This window comes from Microcaecilia unicolor, chromosome 10, assembly GCF_901765095.1.
Source record: "Microcaecilia unicolor chromosome 10, aMicUni1.1, whole genome shotgun sequence".
NCBI lineage: Eukaryota > Metazoa > Chordata > Amphibia > Gymnophiona > Siphonopidae > Microcaecilia > Microcaecilia unicolor.
Window position 1 is genome coordinate 17,136,347 of NC_044040.1, and position 21,822 is coordinate 17,158,168.

The window sequence follows — 21,822 nt, forward strand, 5'->3', positions numbered from 1 at the left end:
AAATTTTAATCACAAGAACAGCACGTAAGCATATTCTATAAACTACCTCTAACGTTATAGCGTAGTTTGTAGAATCACACTAAGTGCATGGTTTTTCGGCACCGATTTTTAAGGTGCCATTTATAGAATTTCACCCAATGTTAGTCTTTCAAATTAATTATCACATTCTGTTTAATAATTGTTTAATTCAACCGTACACGTCTTTTCTACTGGTGTATTCAGTGACTAATATCAGGAGTGGCCTAGTGGTTAGAGCACCGATCTTGCAATCCAGAGGTGGCCAGTTCAAATCCCACTGCTGTTCCTTGTGATCTTGGGCAAGTCACTTAACCCTCCATTGCCTCAGGTACAAACTTAGATTGTGAGCCCTCCTGGGACAGAGAAATAATGTAGCTCACCTTGAGCTACTACTGAAAAGGGTGTGAGCAAAAACCTAAATCCTATATAATAATTCTCACCTCCAACATTCTGAGGCTGCCTGGAACAATTCTTTCCGCTGGAGGTGGTGTCCCTCATGTAGTAGATAATAGTGACGTCACACAACCCACACCAGATTGGCCAGTAGAAGGGAGAGGGGCGGAGCCACGATACAGGGAGCAGCGAATCAGCACAACACTGGGAATGCACAGCAGCAGGAACAGAAGCCTCTCTCACACAGTTACTCTCACATACACACTCGGAGGAAAACTTTGCTAGCGCCCGTTTCCTTGCAAACAGAAACGGGCCTTTTTTTTACTAGTAAATAAATAATTTGTATTGCTAGTTTAATAATATGTTAGATACATTGAACCCAATTTGATTGGGAAATGTGGGATATAAAAATACAATAAAATATATGAATTAATAAATGTCCTCAGAGCAGAGCTAGATTTGTGTACGAAGGCTTGTCTGGTCCTAGAGGTTATTGAATGAACCAATTTTAGGGCCCCTTTTATTAAAGGGTTGCCCTGTGGCAACCTGGAACGACTGCTTGCTCCACCCCCAGTGTGCACCATTTCTGGCACTAGCAGGAATAGTGAAAAATATTTTCACAAGGGGGTAACCCAGCGGTAATCGGGCAGCATAACGGTCTGCCAGGTTAGTGCTGGAGCGCACGGCCATTTCATTTTTGGTTATTTTCATCCACTGCGGTAAATGTGGCCCTGGTTAAAAATGCAGCTGCCGCTAGCGCAGGACCTCGTTCACCGCAGCTCAGTAAAAGGGCCTCTTGCAAAATCACGTCGGCATATGTGTTGCCTTTATCAAATTAGTACCTTCTTGGACATTTTCATATAGGTGCCCTGTTGTGAAATTGATCCCTTTGTGGAAAAAGTCCTACAGGGTTTTTTTCAGGCTAGTCCTGGACTACACCCTAGGCAGTTGGGTTGCCAAGCTATCCACAATGAATTTGGTTACAGTGGAGGTATTGAAGGCAGATCTCTCTCATGCATATTCTGTGTGCCTGACTGCTGAGAAGGGGGTTGAGAAACCCTGCTGTGCAGTGGCGTAGCCAAGGGTGGGCCTGGATGGGCCTAGGCCCACCTACTTTGGGCTCAGGCCCACCCAGTAGCAGCATACCTATGATGTGTCTGGTAGGGATCCCCAAGCCCCACCAGCCGAAAACTCCCAACAACTGCATACCAGCCTTCCCTCTGATGTATTCCTGCCTATGCAGAAACAGGAAGTTGCATCAGAGGGCAGGCTGTGGGGCCAACATGAGCAGTGTGTATTAGTTGCTGCTCGCTGCCGGTGAACATCTGCTATTTAAAAGGTATGTGGGGTAGGGGGGATGTTTGAGAGACCGTATGGCATGCAGGCAAGAGAGTGAGAGACCAAATCACTTGTGGGACAGGCAGTGGCGTAGGAAGGGGGGCGGTGGGGCGGTCCACCCCGGGTGCATGCCGCTGGCAGGGTGTCGGCTTCGCTGGTTCCCTGCTCCCTCTCCCCTGTTCCGGGGCAGAGAGAGCAAGGAACCAGCAGAGCCGACGCAGCTCCCAGCGACGTGCACTCGGGGGCGGATCGGCCCTCTCACTTCCTAATTCATGTAAGAATGCGCTCCGGAGGGGGGAGGGTGCGCACCGAGGGGGGGGTGCCGTGCTGCACCCGGGGAGGGGGGGTGCGCAGCGGCGACCTGCCCCGGGTGTCAGCCGCCCTCGCTACGGCACTGGGGACAGGGCAGAGTTCTTCTGCCCACCCATCTTGGGTCCAGGCCCACCCAAATGTGGGTGTCTGGCTATGCCCCTGCTGCTGTGGTACATCCAGCTTAGTGTTCCTCCTTGCACTACCCTTTGCTGATGCTCATGCAGCCTTGGTGCTGCTGGGTGCATTGCACGATCTTTGACTCCTGTGGTTTTAAAAGATACTGGTTCACTCTCTAGGGCTTTCGTGGATTTCCTGGGAGAACTGGAGCACCTGGTGTTGAAGGAGTTCAGGTGAGTCCAAGTTGGAGCGTACCAGTGACACTGTAAGGGCTCTAGAAGTTTAAGGGCATAGATAGTGCCAAAGTTTCACAATGACTGAGCATGGTAAACCCAATGGAAATTACCCCTTCTGAACACGGTCAAAGAGTTTGCTCAATATTTGGAGTGCTCAAGCACCTACAGATCTGGCGCCTATGTTTAAGGGGGTAATAATTCTCTAAAGTTATGCAATGTGACTGTTTAGAGTACCAGCATATATGCTGTATGTGAAAACATATGTGCAAAGATGCCAGATATCAGCCTCCGCATGTTTCCGATAGTGTGTAGTTTGCAGGTGGGCATACACCTAGGTGGGGTGCAAAGTTACACATATAGAATACTACAAGTTACATGCATATCTCAGGAATATAGGGGCACACATGCCAGCTTTATTGGTGGCATAAGCGCTCACGCATAAGCGTATACACACTTATATGCCCGGCTACGCTAGTATTTTATTAATAAGTAGGCACAACTTCTGAGGGTCTCTATATTAAGCACCCCCTAAATGACCCCCTTGTCGCTGAGCCCTTGAGGAAAAACAGGTTATGACTTTTCCAGACTGATTCCCAAAATTGAAGACCCTGTTTACTAAGCCGCGCTAGAGGCGCGCTTGCATTTTTAGAGCGTGCTAATGCTTAGCATGTGCTAACCATGAAGATGCCCATAATAGTCCTATGGGCATCTACATGGTTAGTGCGCGCTAATTTTTAGCACGCACTAAAAACGCTAGTGCACCTTAGTAAACAGGGCCCTGAGCATTTTCAACATTTCCATTTTTAAATTCCATCCTCCATGAACAGTTTCCCCTTTGAAAACCAGCTTGCTCAGAATGAGGGAAATTCTATAAATGGTGCTGAAAATGGTCACTGGAAAATATCAGCACAAAGTGCGAGTCTATAAGGGGCACGCACCCTTTAAAGAATTGCATTTAGCACTGATTCCCACGCCTAACTTCAGGCTCCAGACCATAGGAGCCAACTTTTCAAAATGATTGGGGGTGCTGAAATTTATTTTTTTTTTTATAAGTGGTGCATTCCCCCCTCCCTTGTCCCCCCTCCACCACATTCCGAGTTCCTGGGCCCCCCCTCCGAGTTCCAGGGTCATCCCCTCCCTCCCTCCGAGTTCCAGGATCCCCCCTCCCTCCCTCCGAGTTCCACAGGGTCCCCTCCTTCCGAGTTCCACAGGGTCCCCCTCCCTCCCAGTTCCAGGGTCTCCCCCTCCAAGTTCTAGGGTCCCCCCATCTCCCTCCCTCCGAGTTCCACAGGGTCCCCCCTCCCTTTCTCCCTCCCTCCCTCCGAGTTCCAGGGTCCCCCTCCCTCCAAGTTCCAGGGTTGTCATCCCTCCCTCCCTTTGAGTTCCAGGCCCTCTCCCTCCGAATTTTAAAACTCATCTTGACTTACCTCGTCGGGGTTACTGTGGCCGGCAGCAGCAATAAAAAGCATGCAGGCTTGGCGCTTACTTCAGTTTTCCCTTCTCTCTCTCTCAGCTCTGGTCCCGCCCTCATTTCCTGTTTCCACAAGGGCGGGACCAGAGCTGAGAGAGAGAGAAGGGAAAACTGAAGTAAGCGTCGAGCCTGCACGCCTTTTATCACTGCTGCCAGCCACCGTAACCCCGATGAAGTAAGTCAAGAAGACTTTTAAAATTCGGAGGGAGGGGGCCTGGAACTCGAAGGCAGGGACGACGACCCTGGAACTCGGAGGGGGAGAGGGAACGAACTTGCGGTGGGTGAAATATTGGGGGTGCTTGAGCACCCACAGTACCCACGGAGTTGGCGCCTATGCTCCAGACACGCCTGCTGAAATCTTGCGTAAATGCGGGAGCCCAAGTTTGGCGCGTTGAGGCCGTATTTTGTAACAATGCATGTAACGTTTCGGAACATCCCGACACACCCATGACCATGCACCCATTTTGAGTTTTGTGCTATTAGAGTTAGGCACCTGCCTTATAGAATAACACTCAGCTAGATGCCTATGCAAATTTTAATGGGTGCCAATTAACATCAGTAATTGGTTGTTAGCATCCAATTATTAATGTTAATTGGCTTCTTAGCCAATTAATTTGCTCACACATCTTAGGTGCACGCCCAAGTTTTGAGATGCAATCCAAGAAAATACGTGCACTTAATGAGTCTGTTCTTTCCATTTACTATCTGTGACTGAGTGGGGTCCCGCTGGCCCTGTTTCCATCCCCACTTACTGCGACAGGTTTCCTTTCATTACAAGGTTGCAGGTTGCTTTTGCCATAGTTACATTTCTTCTCAAATAATGCTTCCTCTCCACTAATTTTGCATCTAGGGATTTACCGGTGGTCCTGGAAAACCGGGAATGCCTGGATCAGATGGACTAGAAGGGCCAAAGGTTAGTGACAATTAAACTAATCAAAATGTTTCTAAATAAGCTATTTGCAGTTAAAGGGCTGGGCTTACCAATGGATGCTTTTACTAAGGTGCACTAAATGATAAGATGCCAATTATATTCCTATGGGCATCTTATCATTCACTACGCGCTAATCGTGAGCGTGCGCTAAATTTGTTAGTGCTCCTCAGTAAAAGGACCCTAAGAGGGGCATAATCTAAAGGGGCGCCCAAGTTTTCCTGAGGACGTCCTCGCAGGACGTCCCGGTGAAGGGGCGGGGAAACCCGTATTATCGAAAGAAGATGGGCGGCCATCTTTCGTTTCGATAATACGGTCAACATTTAGGTCGACCTTAGAGGTGGTCGTCCTTAGAGATGGTCGTCCCCAGTTTTCGGCGACAATGGAAACCGAGGACGCCCATCTCAGAAACGACCAAATCCAAGCCCTTTGGTCATGGGAGGAGCCAGCATTCGTAGTGCACTGGTCCCCCTCACATGTCAGGACACCAACTGGGCACCCTAGGGGGCACTGCAGTGGACTTCAGAAATTGCTCCCAGGTGCATAGCTCCCTTACCTTGGGTGCTGAGCCCCCCCCCACCCCCGAACCCTACCCTACTGGTTGGTGGCCCTCAGGACATGTTTGAGAACCTACTGATGAAGAGAATGACAATGAAGAGGGAATTTGGGGAAGAAGATTTTTGAAAACCACAAAGCCTGGCCCAATATTAAAAGTGTGTATCTTTTATCCTAAAAGAAATGTGTAAAAATGTAAGAAATTAAAAAAAAAATAGTACAAAATGACAAAAATACCCTTGTAATAAGATTCCAGGTGGAAACACTGGGGGTGAGAAACACAGATGCTGATATTTTTCTGAACCTTTACAAAAAAATATCTGTTTTCCAAACTAGTAAATGGAGGGTTTATTTTATTTTATTTTATTTATGTTTGGTTCAATGTGGCTTACAATTTTAGTTAGAAGAGGTGGAGAATTGCTAGAAGTTTAGTGGAGGGAGAGAATTACATTTTACGAGGAAGGATGGGTGGGAAGAGGAGCCAAAAGGGTTTCTTATGAGAGAGAGTCTGGAGAATTGTATAGGAAGTTAGCTAGCTGCGTACAGGGTCTAGAGGAGGGACTGGGGGTAGGAGACATCGTTTGGGGTCCAGAAGGCGGACTTGGATGAGGATGAAGGGGGAGGTTGGTTGACTGAGGGGAAGGTTGAGGGAGATGGTAGTTTTGGGGAGGGGTTGTGGAGGGTCAGTTTATTGCAACTTTTCCCCTGAAATAAGCATATATCCCAATTCATTGTGTTCCAGCAAGCAGACAGAGAGGGGAGAAATCTGTTTCGTCCTGCTAGGTTGTGCTAGGTCAGTGTAGGTCGTGGCTTACTTCAGAGTGATTTCTACCAGAGACAGTATAGGCTGTCTGCAGGAGTCAGATCCTCGATCTCATTGTAAGAGGGCTGAAGGGGCTCCATTTGTTAATTCCGCCACACTCTGTGCAGGGAGCTGGAGCGTGAACTTGGGAGGTAAAATCCGGCTCTTCTATTTGGCAGTGTTGCCTGCCTAGAGTCTCACTTAGGTACAGCACTCCCTAGACTTCCACTTTGCTACAGCTTTCATCGAGTTGTTAGGCCGCATTTACTCTTCATGAGTCTCATTCCGATTGTGGGTGCGCTAAACGTCAGAGACGCCCATGGGAATGCGTTGGTATCTCTAATGTTTCGCACGCCCACAATTTTAGTGCACGCTAAAAAGCTTGCTTGCTTGTTTCCCTGCGGATTAAAACCTCATGAAGGATATGGATTTAGGCAAACGACACAGTAGATCAATGGTTCTCAACTCAGTCCTCGGTAGGGTTACCATTCGTCCGGATTTCCCCGGACATGTCCTCTTTTTGAGGGCGCCGTGGGGAGTCCGGGCGGATTTCCGCATTTCCCCGATTTGTCCGGGTTTCGTCGGGACGAATGGTAACCCTACCGCAATCCTGTAATGCGGCCATTGCCGAGAGGGTCCGCCGACTCCGCCCTTCACTTACCATGTCGGCGGAGGAGGGGGTTGGCAACAGCAACACGTCATCTCTCTCCTCGACTCCTCGTCCTCTGAAGCGTGGGCCGACACAGCGCAGGCAGGCTACACAGGCAGGCAGCGTCTGTGTGCGTACCAGCCAGCGCCTGCCTGATCAGCTGATGATGACGCTGCACGCTGGACGCTGCACGCAAGTGCAGTTGCTGCTGTACTGCAGCTTGCCGCCTTCTCAGCCCGCCAGTCATATTATGTTGAAGGCAATTTCCTGAGCACCTGAGACATTTTAAAAACTTCACTGTAACACCCAGATTTTGATCCCATTCCCACCACTCCACTAGTAGTCTTCCTTTGGTCTTGTGGTTCATAAAGACTTAACAGACTATTACTCTCTCTCAAAAAAAAAAAAAGCAGTAGACAAATCCTATATATCTCCAGTCTCGTAACAGCTGCTACAGAGCCATATGAAATTTGGCCCTACCACACCTGTAACTAAAACGGTCTTCCCCTTCAGGCTGGTCTCACTCTTGCACTTAGGTCTTTTGATGAAATTGAAATATATGAGGATATAGGCTGCCATTGCAATAGCTGCTCCCAGAAGGGCGACAAGGGGCGGGGTGAGGTGCAGAAAGGGGTGGGGCAAGGGCGTGAAAGGGGCGTGGGGATGGTGTGAAATGGGGCGGGGCAAGTGTCCTCTTTTTTTAAGGACAAAAAATGGTAACCCTAGTCCTCGGGGCACACCCAGCCAGTTGAGTTTCAGGACATCCACAAAAGGTGTTCATGATATAAATTTGCATATGCTGCCTCATTGGTATATAAAGTTATCTTACCCATATTTATTGGGATATCCTGAAAACCCCAGCCCTGGATTGAGAGCCATTGCAAGAGATAAATAGTTAACGTTTTACTGAACTTTGTATGTCCATTGATAATGTGATTAGTTTTTTTTTTGATTGTTTTTGTTTTGGGGGGGGGGGGTCCTCTTCTTTGGAACAACCTTTAGGGCATGCGGGGAGAGACAGGCGCAGCAGGGCCCGAGGGACTTCCAGGAGAAAAAGGAGAAAAGGTTAGTGCTCTGAAAATAGCATCAAAATAGGCATTGCACAGTGAATCATCCATCATGTGGTGTTAACAAAATTATACACTTCCTGCGACATATACCCTTTTCATATTGGAAATGTCATTTATCTTGAGCCCTTACACTGATGAAGAAGCCGGAATGGAGCTGCATTGGTTTGTATCACCACACTTGTTTGCAGCCTCTGACTTAACCCTCTGAAGTAAAAAGTCTCACAATATTTCATTCATTTCTGAGGTTGCGTTGAATTATTTTCACATGCGGTGTAAAGGTTAAAGATTTGGTAGACTAGTAGTGACTCCCCATATAGGCCTGGTCAGGACACGGGAGCAGGGAATCATATAGTCATTCTAAAATCCCGGATCAGAGTGCTCTGTCTTTAGAGAGGAGGGGGGGTCAGGGTACCTCTGGGCAGGGGCGTAGCCAGATAGCCAATTTTGAGATGGGCCTGAGCCCAAGGTGGGTGGGCATGGAATTCCGCCCCCCCCCCCCCGGCCTCTCCAGTTTGCTCTTCTCTCCACCCCCTCCCTGCCCACAAACCCCAAATATGAAATACTTGAGCCGGTGGGGTCCCTAAACTCTGCCAGCTGAAGATTTCCTCCTACTACTTGAGCAGCCAGCACTCTTCCAAATGGCAGCCGGCAGCACTTGCTTCAAACTGATTCTGCAGCAGGCAGGCAATGCATGCTCAGTGCTTTTGCATGTGTGAAAACTCAGCATGTGCAGAAAGGCCGGTCTTAGCGTCGGCTCAAGGCAAGTGCTGCTGGCTGACATTTGGAAGATCGCTGGCTGCCCAAGGACAGAAAATCTTCAGCTGGCAAGGTTTGGGAATACCCACCAGCCATAGCAAGAGTGTCATAATTTTGGGTGGGCCTGAGTCCAACCACCCAGGCCCACCTGTGGCTATGCCACTGCCTTTGGGTTCACTGGAAGGAAAGAGATACCCTTGGCTTCCCATTGTTCCTTTGCCCACTAGCACTATCATTCTATGAGTTATACTTGAGAATAAACTTACCTATCGTATGCATCATTCACATGTTAGTTGTCGGTCGTTTCATAAATTGAGGCTCATCCGCTCTATTCGATCACTCTTACCCCTCCCAGCCCTCAGGGTCCTGGTTCACTCTCTTTTTACAAGTCAACTCGATCATTGTAACTCCATCTATAAATCGGTTACACTGAAGGATCTTCACCGTTTACAGCTTGTTCAAAATACAGCAATAAAACTCATTCATGGCGCACGGAAATGCAACCATGTTACGCCTCTGCTACAGTCCTCTCGCTAGCTCCCAGTTTCTTATCGCATTACATATTCAAAATACGCTCTACCGGGGATCCCTCATTTCCTGCGTGTCTGCTGTCTCACTACATCCCAGCTCGATCTCTCCTTTCCTCCACCCAACACCTTATGCGTATCCCTACTTTTCGAGATATGCATTTTTTTCTGTCACCTTTTCTACCTGTTTGGCGACCTTAAGATCATCACATACGATCACACCCAAGTCCCGCTCCTCTTTCGTGCCCAAAAGTGCTTCACCGCCTAAATTGTACCGTTCCCTCAGGCTTTTGCAGCCGAAATTCATGACCCTGCATTTTGCAGCATTAAATCTAAGCTGCCAAATTCCAGACCATTCCTCTAGCTTTGCTAAGTCCTTCTTCATGTTATCCACACCATCGGGGGTGTCTTCCCTATTGCAGTATTATTGTTGTTCTCTGTATTCGTATAGCTGTACTACCACGCATGCGTAGCACGTGCAGACACATTTTAGGCAGTTCCTGCTTCCTTGAGCTTACAGTCTTATAAGACCAACAGACAAATATAGACAAGGACTTGTTGTTACCTCTGTCATCAGGAATCCATCATATGCAGTCTTACAGTTTCCTTCCTAGCACCTTTTCTGTTTTTCATCAGGGATCCATCACACAGAGTAACATAGCAGATCAAGACCAGTATGGTCCATCCAATGCAGTTTACTTTCCCCATGCCTGGTGGGTGGGGGCAGGGGGACAGGATTGTAGCCACTATGCGTGCAGGATACTTTCCCTAGTTTCTATTTTTGGGGTGTACCTAATGCCTAGTACAGTGACTTTCTCCATGCTTGTTTTATTTTAGGGTGTTGTACCCCCCAACAGCACAGGTTATTTCCCCCATGGTTTCTTAAGACAGAGCAGAAGTCATTTCACTGAGGTGCTGCTGTGTGGTCTAAGTGAGTTTATTAACCAAGACTCGACCCAGCCGTGTTTCGGCCCTATGGCTTGCCTCAGGAGTCTTTTGTAATTGTATCTATTGTGTGGATGTCTCTTCCCGTAGTGCGGGGTTATCAACTCTATTTAAAAGGCGGGAAGCGCTCCAAATAGTGTTGCCCGTGAAAAATACGCTTGAACAAAATAATCAACTTGTCACTGCTCATCACTCGCAACACCTATCAACGATCTTTCTTCATCTGTTACTTGGGAAGCATCCTCTACAGGCTGCCTCGTTCTCCAAAGGAGCCAGTTCTCAGTGGGGAATCACCATGCACAGCTTCCCTCTTCATGTCCTGTTTCCAGTCCTTATTAAATCTCTTTTCCATAGTCACTCTTCTCATTCTGTCCTCGGGTCCTCATCAGAAAGATATAAAATGCATCTTCTCTTGATCATCCTTCAGTTAGCCACCTTAGCGAGCCTCCAGAGGTTTTTATTTCTTCCCACAACTACCTTCCATAAAGATGGCAAATGGCAGAGATGCATCCTGAGGTTGAGACAGCAGGGTGCATTTTGCCTAGCTAAGCACTTGACTTTTCGGACAAGAAAGCATTAGGAGATTACACAGTGAAGAATGAACTAGTTGCCCACATGCTGTGCTCAGTGCACCTGAACTCTGGAGAGCATCCATAGGTTCAATTTAAAGTTTGAGTCTCCTGTCTAACAAGGTCAACAAGTGACATGCTGGACATCTGACATGTTTGATCCTGGGGAGGGAAGAAAGATAACTACTGCCTCTCTGGCAAGCCCTTGAAACCAAAGGCATGCATGAAAACGAAGCCAGTTCTCTAGGCAAATAACATAGTAACAGATAAAGACCTGTACGGTCCATCCAGTCTGCCCAACAAGATAAACTCATTTTACATGGTATGTGATACTTTATACCCGAGTTTGATTTATCCTTGCCGTTCTCAGGGCACAGACCGTAGAAGTCTGCCCAGCACTGTTCTTGTACTAAATGTTCTGAAGCCAACCTCGAAGCCCCTCAAAATCTACACTCCAACCCATCCCCAATGAGGACATATGTTACCCAGGCATGCCATCTGGAATGAAAGTGTGCAGAAAGTGGGGAGGGGGGAATGGGGGCCTAAAGTCATGTAAGATCAATCTTTGTATCAGATAACACTCTAACACTGTACACTATGTGGAACTTACAGGGCTATAACGGGTTTCCTGGTCTGGCTGGTTTTAAAGGACCTGTTGGATTACCTGGAAAGGTGGGTGCGCCAGGACCACCAGGCTCTCACGGACCAAGAGGTGAACCAGGATCACAGGTAAGATGGATACCTAATGCTTGCACATCTCTAACCCCCCCCCCCCCCCCCCACCCCTACCCAATTGTCAAGGAAAATGGTGGCGGTATCATGAAGCAGGGCTGCTTTGCTGCCTCATGTTCTGCATACAGGTCTGGCTCTAAAACTAGGCAGACCAGGCTAGGATGGCACCAATGCGACAGTCATCAGCAGCCTTTAAAAAAAGTGAGAGTGAGCAGAACAGAGCCATGAGCAGATGCAGCTGCTCATTGCTTGCCATGTCTTGCCCTGTCTAAACAGAAAGGCCCTGTGCCACCTACTCTCACGTTGTATTAGGGCAGGTGGCAGCAGCAGCTGTGCAGCTCCAGCAGTGCAGTGGCAGTGGTGGTAGAAGCAGCAACACAGCTCCAGTAGCAGCAACAGCGTGGGTAGGAACGGAAGTGGGGTGTTGCTGGATACCAGATAGGAAAGAGAAGAGTCAATACTGGACAATTCGGAGGTAGAGAAGGAAATGAGCTGTGCTGAACACAGGGTAAGGAAGAGAAGATGCTGGATACCTGGAGGAGGTCGGGAACGGAAGATGCTGGACTATGGGGGGTAATGGAGATGCTGGACACTAGAGAAGGGGAGATGCTGGGCTCAGGAAAGAGGGAAAGGTCATGAGCTGTCCCTGGTGGTGGTGGTGGGGGGGGGGGGGCACACAGCTGAAGATTCACCTAGGGTGTCAGATACCTTTGGGCTAGCCTTGTCTGGATGGCTTGTCATCACTGATGGAACCATGAACTCAGCTTTATATCAGAAAATTCACCAACCATGAGTTGAAGGTGAGCCAAAAGTGAGTCATGCAGCAAGAAAGCAACCCTAAACATGCCCATAAATGTACTAAAGAATGTTTGAATAAGTCCTGACCTAAACCCAGGGGTGTGCTGGTAAATTGTTAACAGGGGGGCTCTCTCTCGCCAGCAAAGTAAAAGAGAATTCAGGAGGGGCCCAAGCCCACATTTTGGGATCCATTTGTTAAAGTAGCCATGGAGAACCGGCTCCCAAAATTCTTAAAAACTTAACAAATGACTCTCGAGAGCCTGTGAGAGCCTGCTCCAGCACACCACTGCCTAAACCCAATTGCAGTATTGTAACAAGACCTGAAATAAGCTGTCAATGCAAGGATCATAAGTACATAAGTAATGCCACACTGGGAAAAGACCGAGGGTCCATCGAACCCAGCATCCTGTCCACGACAGCGGCCAATCCAGGCCAAGGGCACCTGGCAAGCTTCCCAAACGTACAAACATTCTATACATGTTATTCCCAGAATTGTGGATTTTTCCCAAGTCCATTTAGTAGCGGTTTATGGACTTGTCCTTTAGGAAACCGTCTAACCCCTTTTTAAACTCTGCCAAGCTAACCGCCTTCACCATGTTCTCCGGCAACAAATTCCAGAGTTTAATTACGCGTTGGGTGAAGAAAACTTTTCTCCGATTTGTTTGAAATCTACTACACTGTAGTTTCATCGCATGCCCCTTAGTCCTAATATTTTTGGAAAGCGTGAGCAGACGCTTCACATCCACCTGTTCCACTCCACTCATTATTTTATATACCTCTATCACGTCTCCCCTCAGCCATCTCTTCTCCAAGTTGAAAAGCCCTAGCCTCCTTAGTCTTTCTTCATAGGGAAGTCGTCCCATCTCCGCTATCATTTTAGTCGCCCTTCGCTGCACCTTTTCCAATTCTACTATATCTTTCTTGAGATGCAGCGACCAGAATTGAACACAATACTCAAGGTGCAGTCACACCATGGAGCGATACAACGGCATTATAACATCCTCACACCTGTTTTCCATACCTTTCCTAATAATACCCAACATTCTATTCGCTTTCCGAGCCGCAGCAGCACACTGAGCGTCACAGCGTTGGAACAGAAAAGAGGGAAGAATGGACCAGAATTCTTCAAGAATAGAAAAACAAGCAGAGACACATAGAAAAATGAAGACAGATAAAGGCCAAAGTTACAGGAAACGTTTTGTTGAAGTTGTTGCTGCTCAGGGAGCTGCCATCACCTTTTTATATGAGTTATTTATTCAGTAGGATTCTTCTTCTTTTTTTATCAAGAGATTGAGTTGGGGGTTCACAAACTTTTTCTTAGTGTTTTGTATCTTTAGTTAGACAAATATAAATAGGAATAAATACACAGACTAGTCTTCATCTATCAACTTCTTCTACTATTTACTATGGATCTTGTTGGCATGAGATGCTGTATAGAAATCTTCGTTCTTACAATGATTGCTCTTATACTGTCCTTTGTGGTTGTCTCTGACTCTACTACATGCCGTCTGTAGAAGGTCACAATTGCTACCCTAGTCTTAAAATAAAGCAGTCCTCTGGTGCGTTTAGTTATTCAGAATGAAGCCAAGACCACGAGTTGTCATGGAAATTTCTTGCTGTTTACAAGGACAGTCATCCTTTTCACAAAAGGATTTCACAGTTTGGCGAACAATTATGGAACCGCATTCAAACAGATTTACAATAAGCTGCATTTACCAACAGATAAACTGATGGCAGGTAAAGATCTCCAAGCTCATCTCCTCTGCCCATTTTTCTTACTTTCTGCGATATCACAGACCCACCTGATCTCTGGCTTTACCCTCTCCTTTCCTCCATGAAGGATTCTCTGTGCTTGTCCCATGCCTTTTTGAATGTTGATACCATTTTCCCCCTTCCCCCCTACAACTTACACTTTGAGACTGTACCATACAACAGGGGCGTAGCTAGACAGCAGATTTTGGGTGGGCCTAGGCAAGACGTGGGTGGGCACCAAATGTTCTCTCCCCCACCCCCACATAAAAAAAATATCTCAGCTGTTGGGAAAATGCTTCTCTCCAGTCTCCACCTTGGTAGTCTGCAGCAGGCATGCGCTGAAAACTGAGCATACGAAGGTGCCAGTATTGTGGACAGCAGCATTTTCATTACCATGTGCTACTGTTGGATGGGCCTGAGCCCTAAGTGGGTGGGCCCCAGCCCACCCAGGCCCACCTGTGGCTACGCCACTGCCATACAAACTCCTTTTTCTAAAGAAATACTTCCTTGTTTCACTCTTGAGCCCTTTTTTCATGATGATCCCTTATTCCACTGGTAGAGTTAACGCTGTGCAAGGTGGAGGTTCGGAGTCAGCAGGGATCGGCAACATAAAATAAGATCTCTCCATGTAGGAACCCTAGTGGCATCCTTGCCTCACTTGTTCCACAGTAAGTGGGGCTGCTTCTATTGAAAACATTTTTAACTTGTACATTATTTTTGCCCTCTGGATATCTGGGTCACTCCTGTCATGGCCGTCTTCCTTCCTTTCCTCCTGAGTAGACATAATTAGATCCTTAAATCACAGCTCACATGGTTTATGATTCAGACTCTGTACTATTATGGTAACCCTCCTCAGGACTGAGTCTTTCTTGTCTTTGTCTTGTATAGTTATGGCTTCCGAATGAACATAATAGCTCAGGTAACGTTTTACCAATTATTTTTGCAAGTGCATTATCACCTCTTCCTTTCTCTGCCATTTAAACCTTTCACTCTTCAGCCTAACATCCCATGGCCTTTCCCCACTGCCTTGTCACACTGTTTGATAACCTTGAGATGATAAACATAGCCAGCACTTGTCCTGTTTGAAGAATAGAGTCAGTAAAGGGTTTGGTTTTTTTTTAAACTAAGACCACCAACTTACACATTATTTTGAAAATCATAAGTTCTTATCACTTGTAGACCACATTAAGAGGCTAATTCTATAACAGGACACCTAGGATAAGAAGAGAAGCAGGTACCTATTTCAAGCCTATTATTTATATATATATATTTATTTATATTTATATATATATATATATATCTTTTATGAAGATGAGGCTTCTGCTCCCACTCTCCAGCAGACTTCACTGGCCTGTGGCCTCTGAACAGGCCTCCAAACCGTCTCTGCCCAGCATCCTGAGCAATCCAACCTCAAGCTCCTGGGCCCCTTTTTCACTCAGGGTGAGCTGGTTCTTGGTATGCAAATTGTATGCAGATTAGCATGTTATCCTTTCACGCTCAGGGTGACCTGGTTCTCCAGCAGCAAAATTAAACAGGTCTTACCAACAGCATATTCAGGCAATTCTTTATTCCAGCCCCTGGGCACAGTTCTTCTAGCTTAAATACTTTATACATTTACATATCTTCACACTGAGCCTCCCCACACAGATTCCTGGGCTCAGCATTAACCTCAATACTTTGGGGACTTCTAACCCCAGGCTTTGCAGCCTGCTTCTCATTACTGGGACACACAGCCCTACTTCTCTTTGGACACCCAGTCCTTCCTTCCTTGGACACCCAGTCCTTTCTTTGAACACACAGTTCCTCTGAGGCTGCATAGTCCAATACTAATGCTTTAGGGACTTCTTACCCCAGCCTGTTTTTCTTCCTTGAGCACACAGTCCACCACAAGTCCATAGGGTTTAGCCAGTTCTTTCCAGAGGGATTCTCCTTCTTCAGCTACCAGCTCTCTTCTTTTTCTTTCTCATCTCAGGTGGGGTATAAAGTGGTTAATAACTAAACAGGACCTAGCCCATAACCGCCTGCACCTGTAGCTATCCCAGGACTCTCCCCGGTCTTAGCAACCTCCAGCTATTCTCCTAGCGCCCTCTAGTGGCCTCCCCCGGACATCCTGGACATTTTCAGGGGAACAGCGCCATCTAGTGGCCTGCCCCGGCTAGGACAGCCTCTTATTTATCACATACCCCCACCCTTAAGCTAATTGCTGCTCACCCTCAGCAACCCTTTAAGTCTTCTCCACTGAGGAGCAGCAAATCTACACAGGGGGCATACTCTTTTTCAGGCTCATCCCTGTTCTATCCCTGGGCCTCACCACCCCATCTAGGCTCCTCCTCCCCCTCTTAGCACATCACATGGCCCGGGCCCTTCCCATTCACTAGGCATTGAGGGGCTCTCACCGCAGCGGGCCCTATCTGACCCTTATCCCCTGCAGCCCCCTCCTACCTCCTGGGCGCCCGATGATACCATGTACCCTCTGAGGGAGGGGTCACCTAGCTCACCCAGGTCCCTTATCTTTCTCTTAGCACCTCATCTGGCTTGGCCCTTCCCCCCGTTCCTGGGGACCTGAGGTGCCTAACCGCAGCAGGTCCTCTCTGACCCTCCAACTGCAGCCACCTCCTACCTCCTGGGGCATCCGACCTAACCACGATCCCTCCGAGAAAGGGGTCACCTGACGACTCTTCTCTTAGCACTTCACATGGCCCGGGCCCTTCCCCCTCACTAGGGCGCCCGCCGATACCATGCTCCCCCAGGCTGGCTCCCTGCAGAAGGTCCCTTCTGACCCTCATCCCCTGCAAGTCCCAAAACCTGGTCCTCAATGTCCATCTTTGTTATTGTTCTTTCTCCATCGGCAACCGACTCAGGCAAGTGCTCCTGAAGCCCTGGCCTTCTTCACTCCGGCTTCTCAGGCCTCCATTCTTCCTCGCCGTCCGATGGGGTGCAGCCTGCAATCACACAAAAACAAAGCCTGTTGACTCGCCTGGCCCCCCACACTTGAGCTGCACCTGTCTGTGGGTGTGTGTGTTTGTGGCCTCCTCCATCCCCTACAGCCACTCCCAAGCCTCCAGAATCTTATGTATCCACCCTAACCTCCTCCCTAGGTACTCTTTACCTGGGGGAAGTGAATAAAGGGCTTTTGCTAGTGTTGGCCCCCTTGATGGGCTTCTGGAACACCGGCCTCTGGAACCTCCATCTCACACTAGCCCCTCATCTGGTCTGATCTGGAACCTGACTGCTCCCACATGGAAGTTCAGTGCAGATCCCACCACTTGTGAAAATAATGCTTCTGCTCCCACTCTCCAACAGACCTCACTGGCCTGTGGCCTCTGAATAAGCCTCCAAACCATCTCTTCCCAGTATCCTGAGCAATCCAACCTCAAGCTCCTGGGCCCCTTTTTCACTCAGGGTGAGCTGGTTCTCGGTATGCAAATTGTATGCAGATTAGCATGTTATCCTTTCACGCTCAGGGTGACCTGGTTCTCCAGAGGCAAAATTAAACAGGTCTTACCAACAGCATATTCAGGCAATTCTTTATTCCAGCCCCTGGGCACAGTTCTTCTAGCTTAAATACTTTATACATTTACATATCTTCACACTGAGCCTCCCCACACAGATTCCTGGGCTCAGCATTAACCTCAATACTTTGGGGACTTCTAACCCCAGGCTTTGCAGCCTGCTTCTCATTACTGGGACACACAGCCCTACTTCTTCTTTGGACACCCAGTCCTTCCTTCCTTGGACACCCAGTCCTTTCTTTGAACACACAGTTCCTCTAAGTACTGAGGCTGCATAGTCCAATACTAATGCTTTAGGGACTTCTTACCCCAGCCTGTTTTTCTTCCTTGAGTACACAGTCCACCACAAGTCCATAGGGTTTAGCCAGTTCTTTCCAGGGGGATTCTCCTTCTTCAGCTACCAGCTCTCTTCTTTTTCTTTCACATCTCAGGTGGGGTATAAAGTGGTTAATAGCTAAACAGGACCCAGCCCATAACCGCCTGCACATCTACAACTATCAGTGGTCACCACAAACTCATTCCACAGATTTCATTACAGAATAGGACAAAAGATATACCACCATACTAGATGTAATAGCCCCTGTGAAATCTAAAACTATACAAAAAACGAAAAGTAGTTCCATGGTACGATGAGCTAAAAACCCAATGCAGAAGACAAGATCAAATTTGGTAAAAAAAAATAAAAACAAATCCACCATTGCCACATGGAGTGAGGCACAAAAAAAGTACAAGAACAAAATTAGACAGGCTAAAAGAAAATTCTACAAAGAATAAGTAGGCTCAGATTACAAGGACATGAAGAAACTTCAGAAACTCATAGACAACCTACTAAATACTAAACCTTTGACAACAGGAAACAACAATCTCCCCCATCAACACACGAATTGGCCAGATATTTCGAAGAGAAAATCCTCAACTGAAGGAAGAGTCTACCAAGGGTTAACACCAGCCTCAAAAACCTATTAAACGTGTTCAACTACCCCCAAGAGGAATCATAAGCAGACAGAACTTGGATGACATTTGCCCAAATCACCAATGAGACAGTAACACAAGCAATAAGAACATTCTCCACCGCATACTGCATGCTAGATACGTGTCCCAACTACATAATGAATGCTCCCGCAAACCGTTTCATAGACCAACTTACCTCCCACTTAAACTTCATGTTCCAAGAAGGCCAGAAAGGGGCAACATCTTACGCCAATTCCAAAGGACACCAAGGAAAATATTAAAGATACCGCAAACATACCAGTAGCATCCGTACCTCTAACGACTAAAAAAAATGGAAGGCATCATAGCTAACCAGCTAACTGAAGGGGCAGGATTGGAGTGGCAGACCAGGAGACAATGGGGATTGAAGGGGGGGATTGGAGTGGCAGAACAGGAGACAATGGGGATTGGAGGATTGGAGTGGCAGACCAGTAGTAAACGGGGGTTGAAGGGGGAGGATTGGAGTGGCAGACCTGGAGACAATGGGGTTGAAGGGGGAGGATTGGAGTTGACTGTCTGGATAGATGGGAGTGTAATCTACAGAGCTTGGCATTTGCCAATATAGTGACTGATTTCTTGACAGTGTTTATTCATAGTCTACAGTAGAAAATAAAATGATCTTAAAGATGGGGTTGATTGCAGCAAGTGTGTAAATTGCACAGTTATGGAAATGTGTTGATGTTCCAACCTTGAAAAACTAGAAATGTAAATTAAGTTATATTGTCAGGATATGATACGAGACAAGAATGTTATTCTGATGTGCCTGTGGAATGGAAATGTCCTTCCTCATATTTATCAGATTGACTGTATTGTGGGATTCTGTTTCATTTGCTATGTGTTAATAATTGCTAATAAAGAATTATAAACTGAAAAAAAAAAAAAGAAGATTCAACACAGTGCAGTAAAGTGCTGGGTACTGGCTTTTGCCAGCTTACATTGGTTTTCTATTTTGCTGTCAACTGGCCTTACGAAATGTGCAAAAAAATATATTAACGAGATAAGTTAACTTATTCAATAATGATTTCTAAAATCAGATGTTGCCAGTTGGCACATCATGAGCTAATTTAATCCTTAATGGTTTTCATCATGGCTTTCTGTCCGTGGACAGGGTTTGCAACAGATTTATGACTGAATCTGTTCTTCGTGATCTGCCGAGTTTGGCACTTGCCAATATAGTGACTGATGTCTAGACGATGTAGTTTGTTTATACTTAGTCTTTAGTAGGAAATGAGATGAGGAATCACACACTGGCTTAGAGATACGACATGGAAATTTGGCTCATTGGTAGGGTTGCCAGATGTTTCTGGATCATCAGGGACTGGCTAAACCAATTGTTGTTCTGGTTTTGTTTTGTTTTTCAAATGAATCTCATCACATATCATATAGTGCTGTTTTTCTCAGAGAAAGCAGTATAATGAGTGGGAGTGAGAGAAGGGATCAGTGTTGAGTAGGTTGTCCCTCTCCTGACCCTGGCTCCCCTCTCTTTTCACTCCCCCTTTATCAGTACTCCTTGATTCAACATATCTTACTTAAGTACATAAGTGTTGCCATACTGGGACAGACCAAAGGTCCATCAAGCCCTGTATCCTGTTTCCAACAGTGGCCAATCCAGGTCACAAGTACCTGGCAGAAACCCAAACAATAGCAACATTTCATGTAGAACCCCAAAGAGTAGCAAGATTCTAGAATTCTAAAGAATAACAAGATTCCATGCAGAATTTCAAAGTGTATAGCAAGATTCCATTTAGAACCCTAAAGAGTAGCAAGATTCCATTCAGAATCCTAAGTACATAAGTGTTGCCATACTGGGACAGACCAAAGGTCCATCAAGCCCAGCATCCTGTTTCCAACAGTGGCCAATCCAGGTCACAAATAAATGGCAAGATCCCAAAAAAGTACAAAACATTTTATACTGCTTACCCCAGAAATAGTGGATTTTCCCCAAGTCCATTTAATAATGGTCTATGGATTTTTCCTTTAGGAAGCCATCCAAACCTTTTCTAAACACCGCTAAGCTAACCGCCTTTACTACATTCTCTGGCAACGAATTCCAGAGTTTAATTACACGTTGAGTGAAGAAACATTTTCTCAGATTCGTTTTAAATTTACTACATTGTAGCTTCATCACATGCCCACTAGTCAAAGTATTTTTGGAAAGCGCAAACAGACGCTTCACATCTACCCGTTCAACTCCACTCATTATTTTATAGACCTCTATCATATCTCCCCTCAGCCGCCTTTTCTCCAAGCTGAAGAGCCCTAGCCGCTTTAGCCTTTCCTCATAGGGAAGTCGTCCCATTCCCTTTATCATTTTCGTCGCCCTTCTCTGCACCTTTCCTAATTCCACTATATCTTTTTTGAGATGCGGCGACCAGAATTGAACACAATATTCGAGGTGCAGTCGCACCATGGAGCGATACAAAGGCATTATAACATCATTTTTGTTTTCCATTCCTTTCCTAATAATACCTAACATTCTATTTGCTTTCTTAGCCACAGCAGCACACTGAGCAGAAGGTTTCAACGTATCATCAACGACGACACCTAGATCCCTGTATCATACAAATGCTTAAATACGTGAAAGGTATCAATATACAAACAAATCTTTTACAGAGGCAGGAAAGTGGTAGAAGTAACTAAAGAGCATGAATTGAGGTTGCAGGGTGGTAGACTTAAGACCAACATCTGGAAATATGTTTTCACAGAAAACCCTTTCCGGTGGAGACAAAATAGTGACAGAGTTCAAAAATGCGTAAGATAAACATAGAGGATCCCTGTGTAGAAAAAGGATGGATTTAAAACAAAACTTAAATGACCTCATGGCAGGCAGCTCTAACAGTGGGGAAGGCAGTGCCTTGGTCTATATATCTATATATAGATAGATATAAAGAGATGCTATATCGCAACTACCACTGGTCCAACGTAGCCAGGGGTGGTAGTTCCGGCTTGAGTGCGCACGCCATAAAAAATCTTTTTCTAGCGTGGTGCTAACCCGGTGGTAATCGGGCATTGCCGCGCACTGCCCGGTTACCGCCAGGTTCGCTGCTTTAATGGGTGGCGGTAAATGCTCCCCGCCGCATGGTCACGTGGTAAGAGTTATCTTGCCACATGGCCATTTTTTAAAAAAACTTTTTTTCCACTGCGGTAAAAAGGGCCCTGGTGCACGGGAAAAATGGCCCCCCGCTGCTACCACAGGGCCCTTTTCCCCGCAGCTAAGTAAAAGGACCCCAAACTGTTAAAAATAGAGCAATTGTTAGCTTTTGAAAATGTTGACTGGATTTTTGTTGCAATGGCTTCCTTTTTGGTTTGGGAGATGCTGTGCAATTGAGCATTTGAGGTTTTCTCAGTTGCT

At 46.7% G+C, this 21,822-nt stretch overlaps 1 protein-coding gene across 1 annotated transcript in view; it reads left to right on the plus strand.

The window, feature by feature from the left end:
* LOC115478999 (collagen alpha-1(VII) chain-like) overlaps positions 1 to 21,822 on the plus strand; it is a 309,662-nt gene that overhangs the window by 248,277 nt on the left and 39,563 nt on the right. Inside the window, exons 85-88 of the mRNA XM_030216704.1 lie at positions 2,358 to 2,411; positions 4,736 to 4,798; positions 7,822 to 7,884; positions 11,299 to 11,415. Coding sequence (XP_030072564.1) covers positions 2,358 to 2,411; positions 4,736 to 4,798; positions 7,822 to 7,884; positions 11,299 to 11,415 — 297 coding nt within the window. The remainder of the gene's footprint in view (positions 1 to 2,357; positions 2,412 to 4,735; positions 4,799 to 7,821; positions 7,885 to 11,298; positions 11,416 to 21,822) is intronic.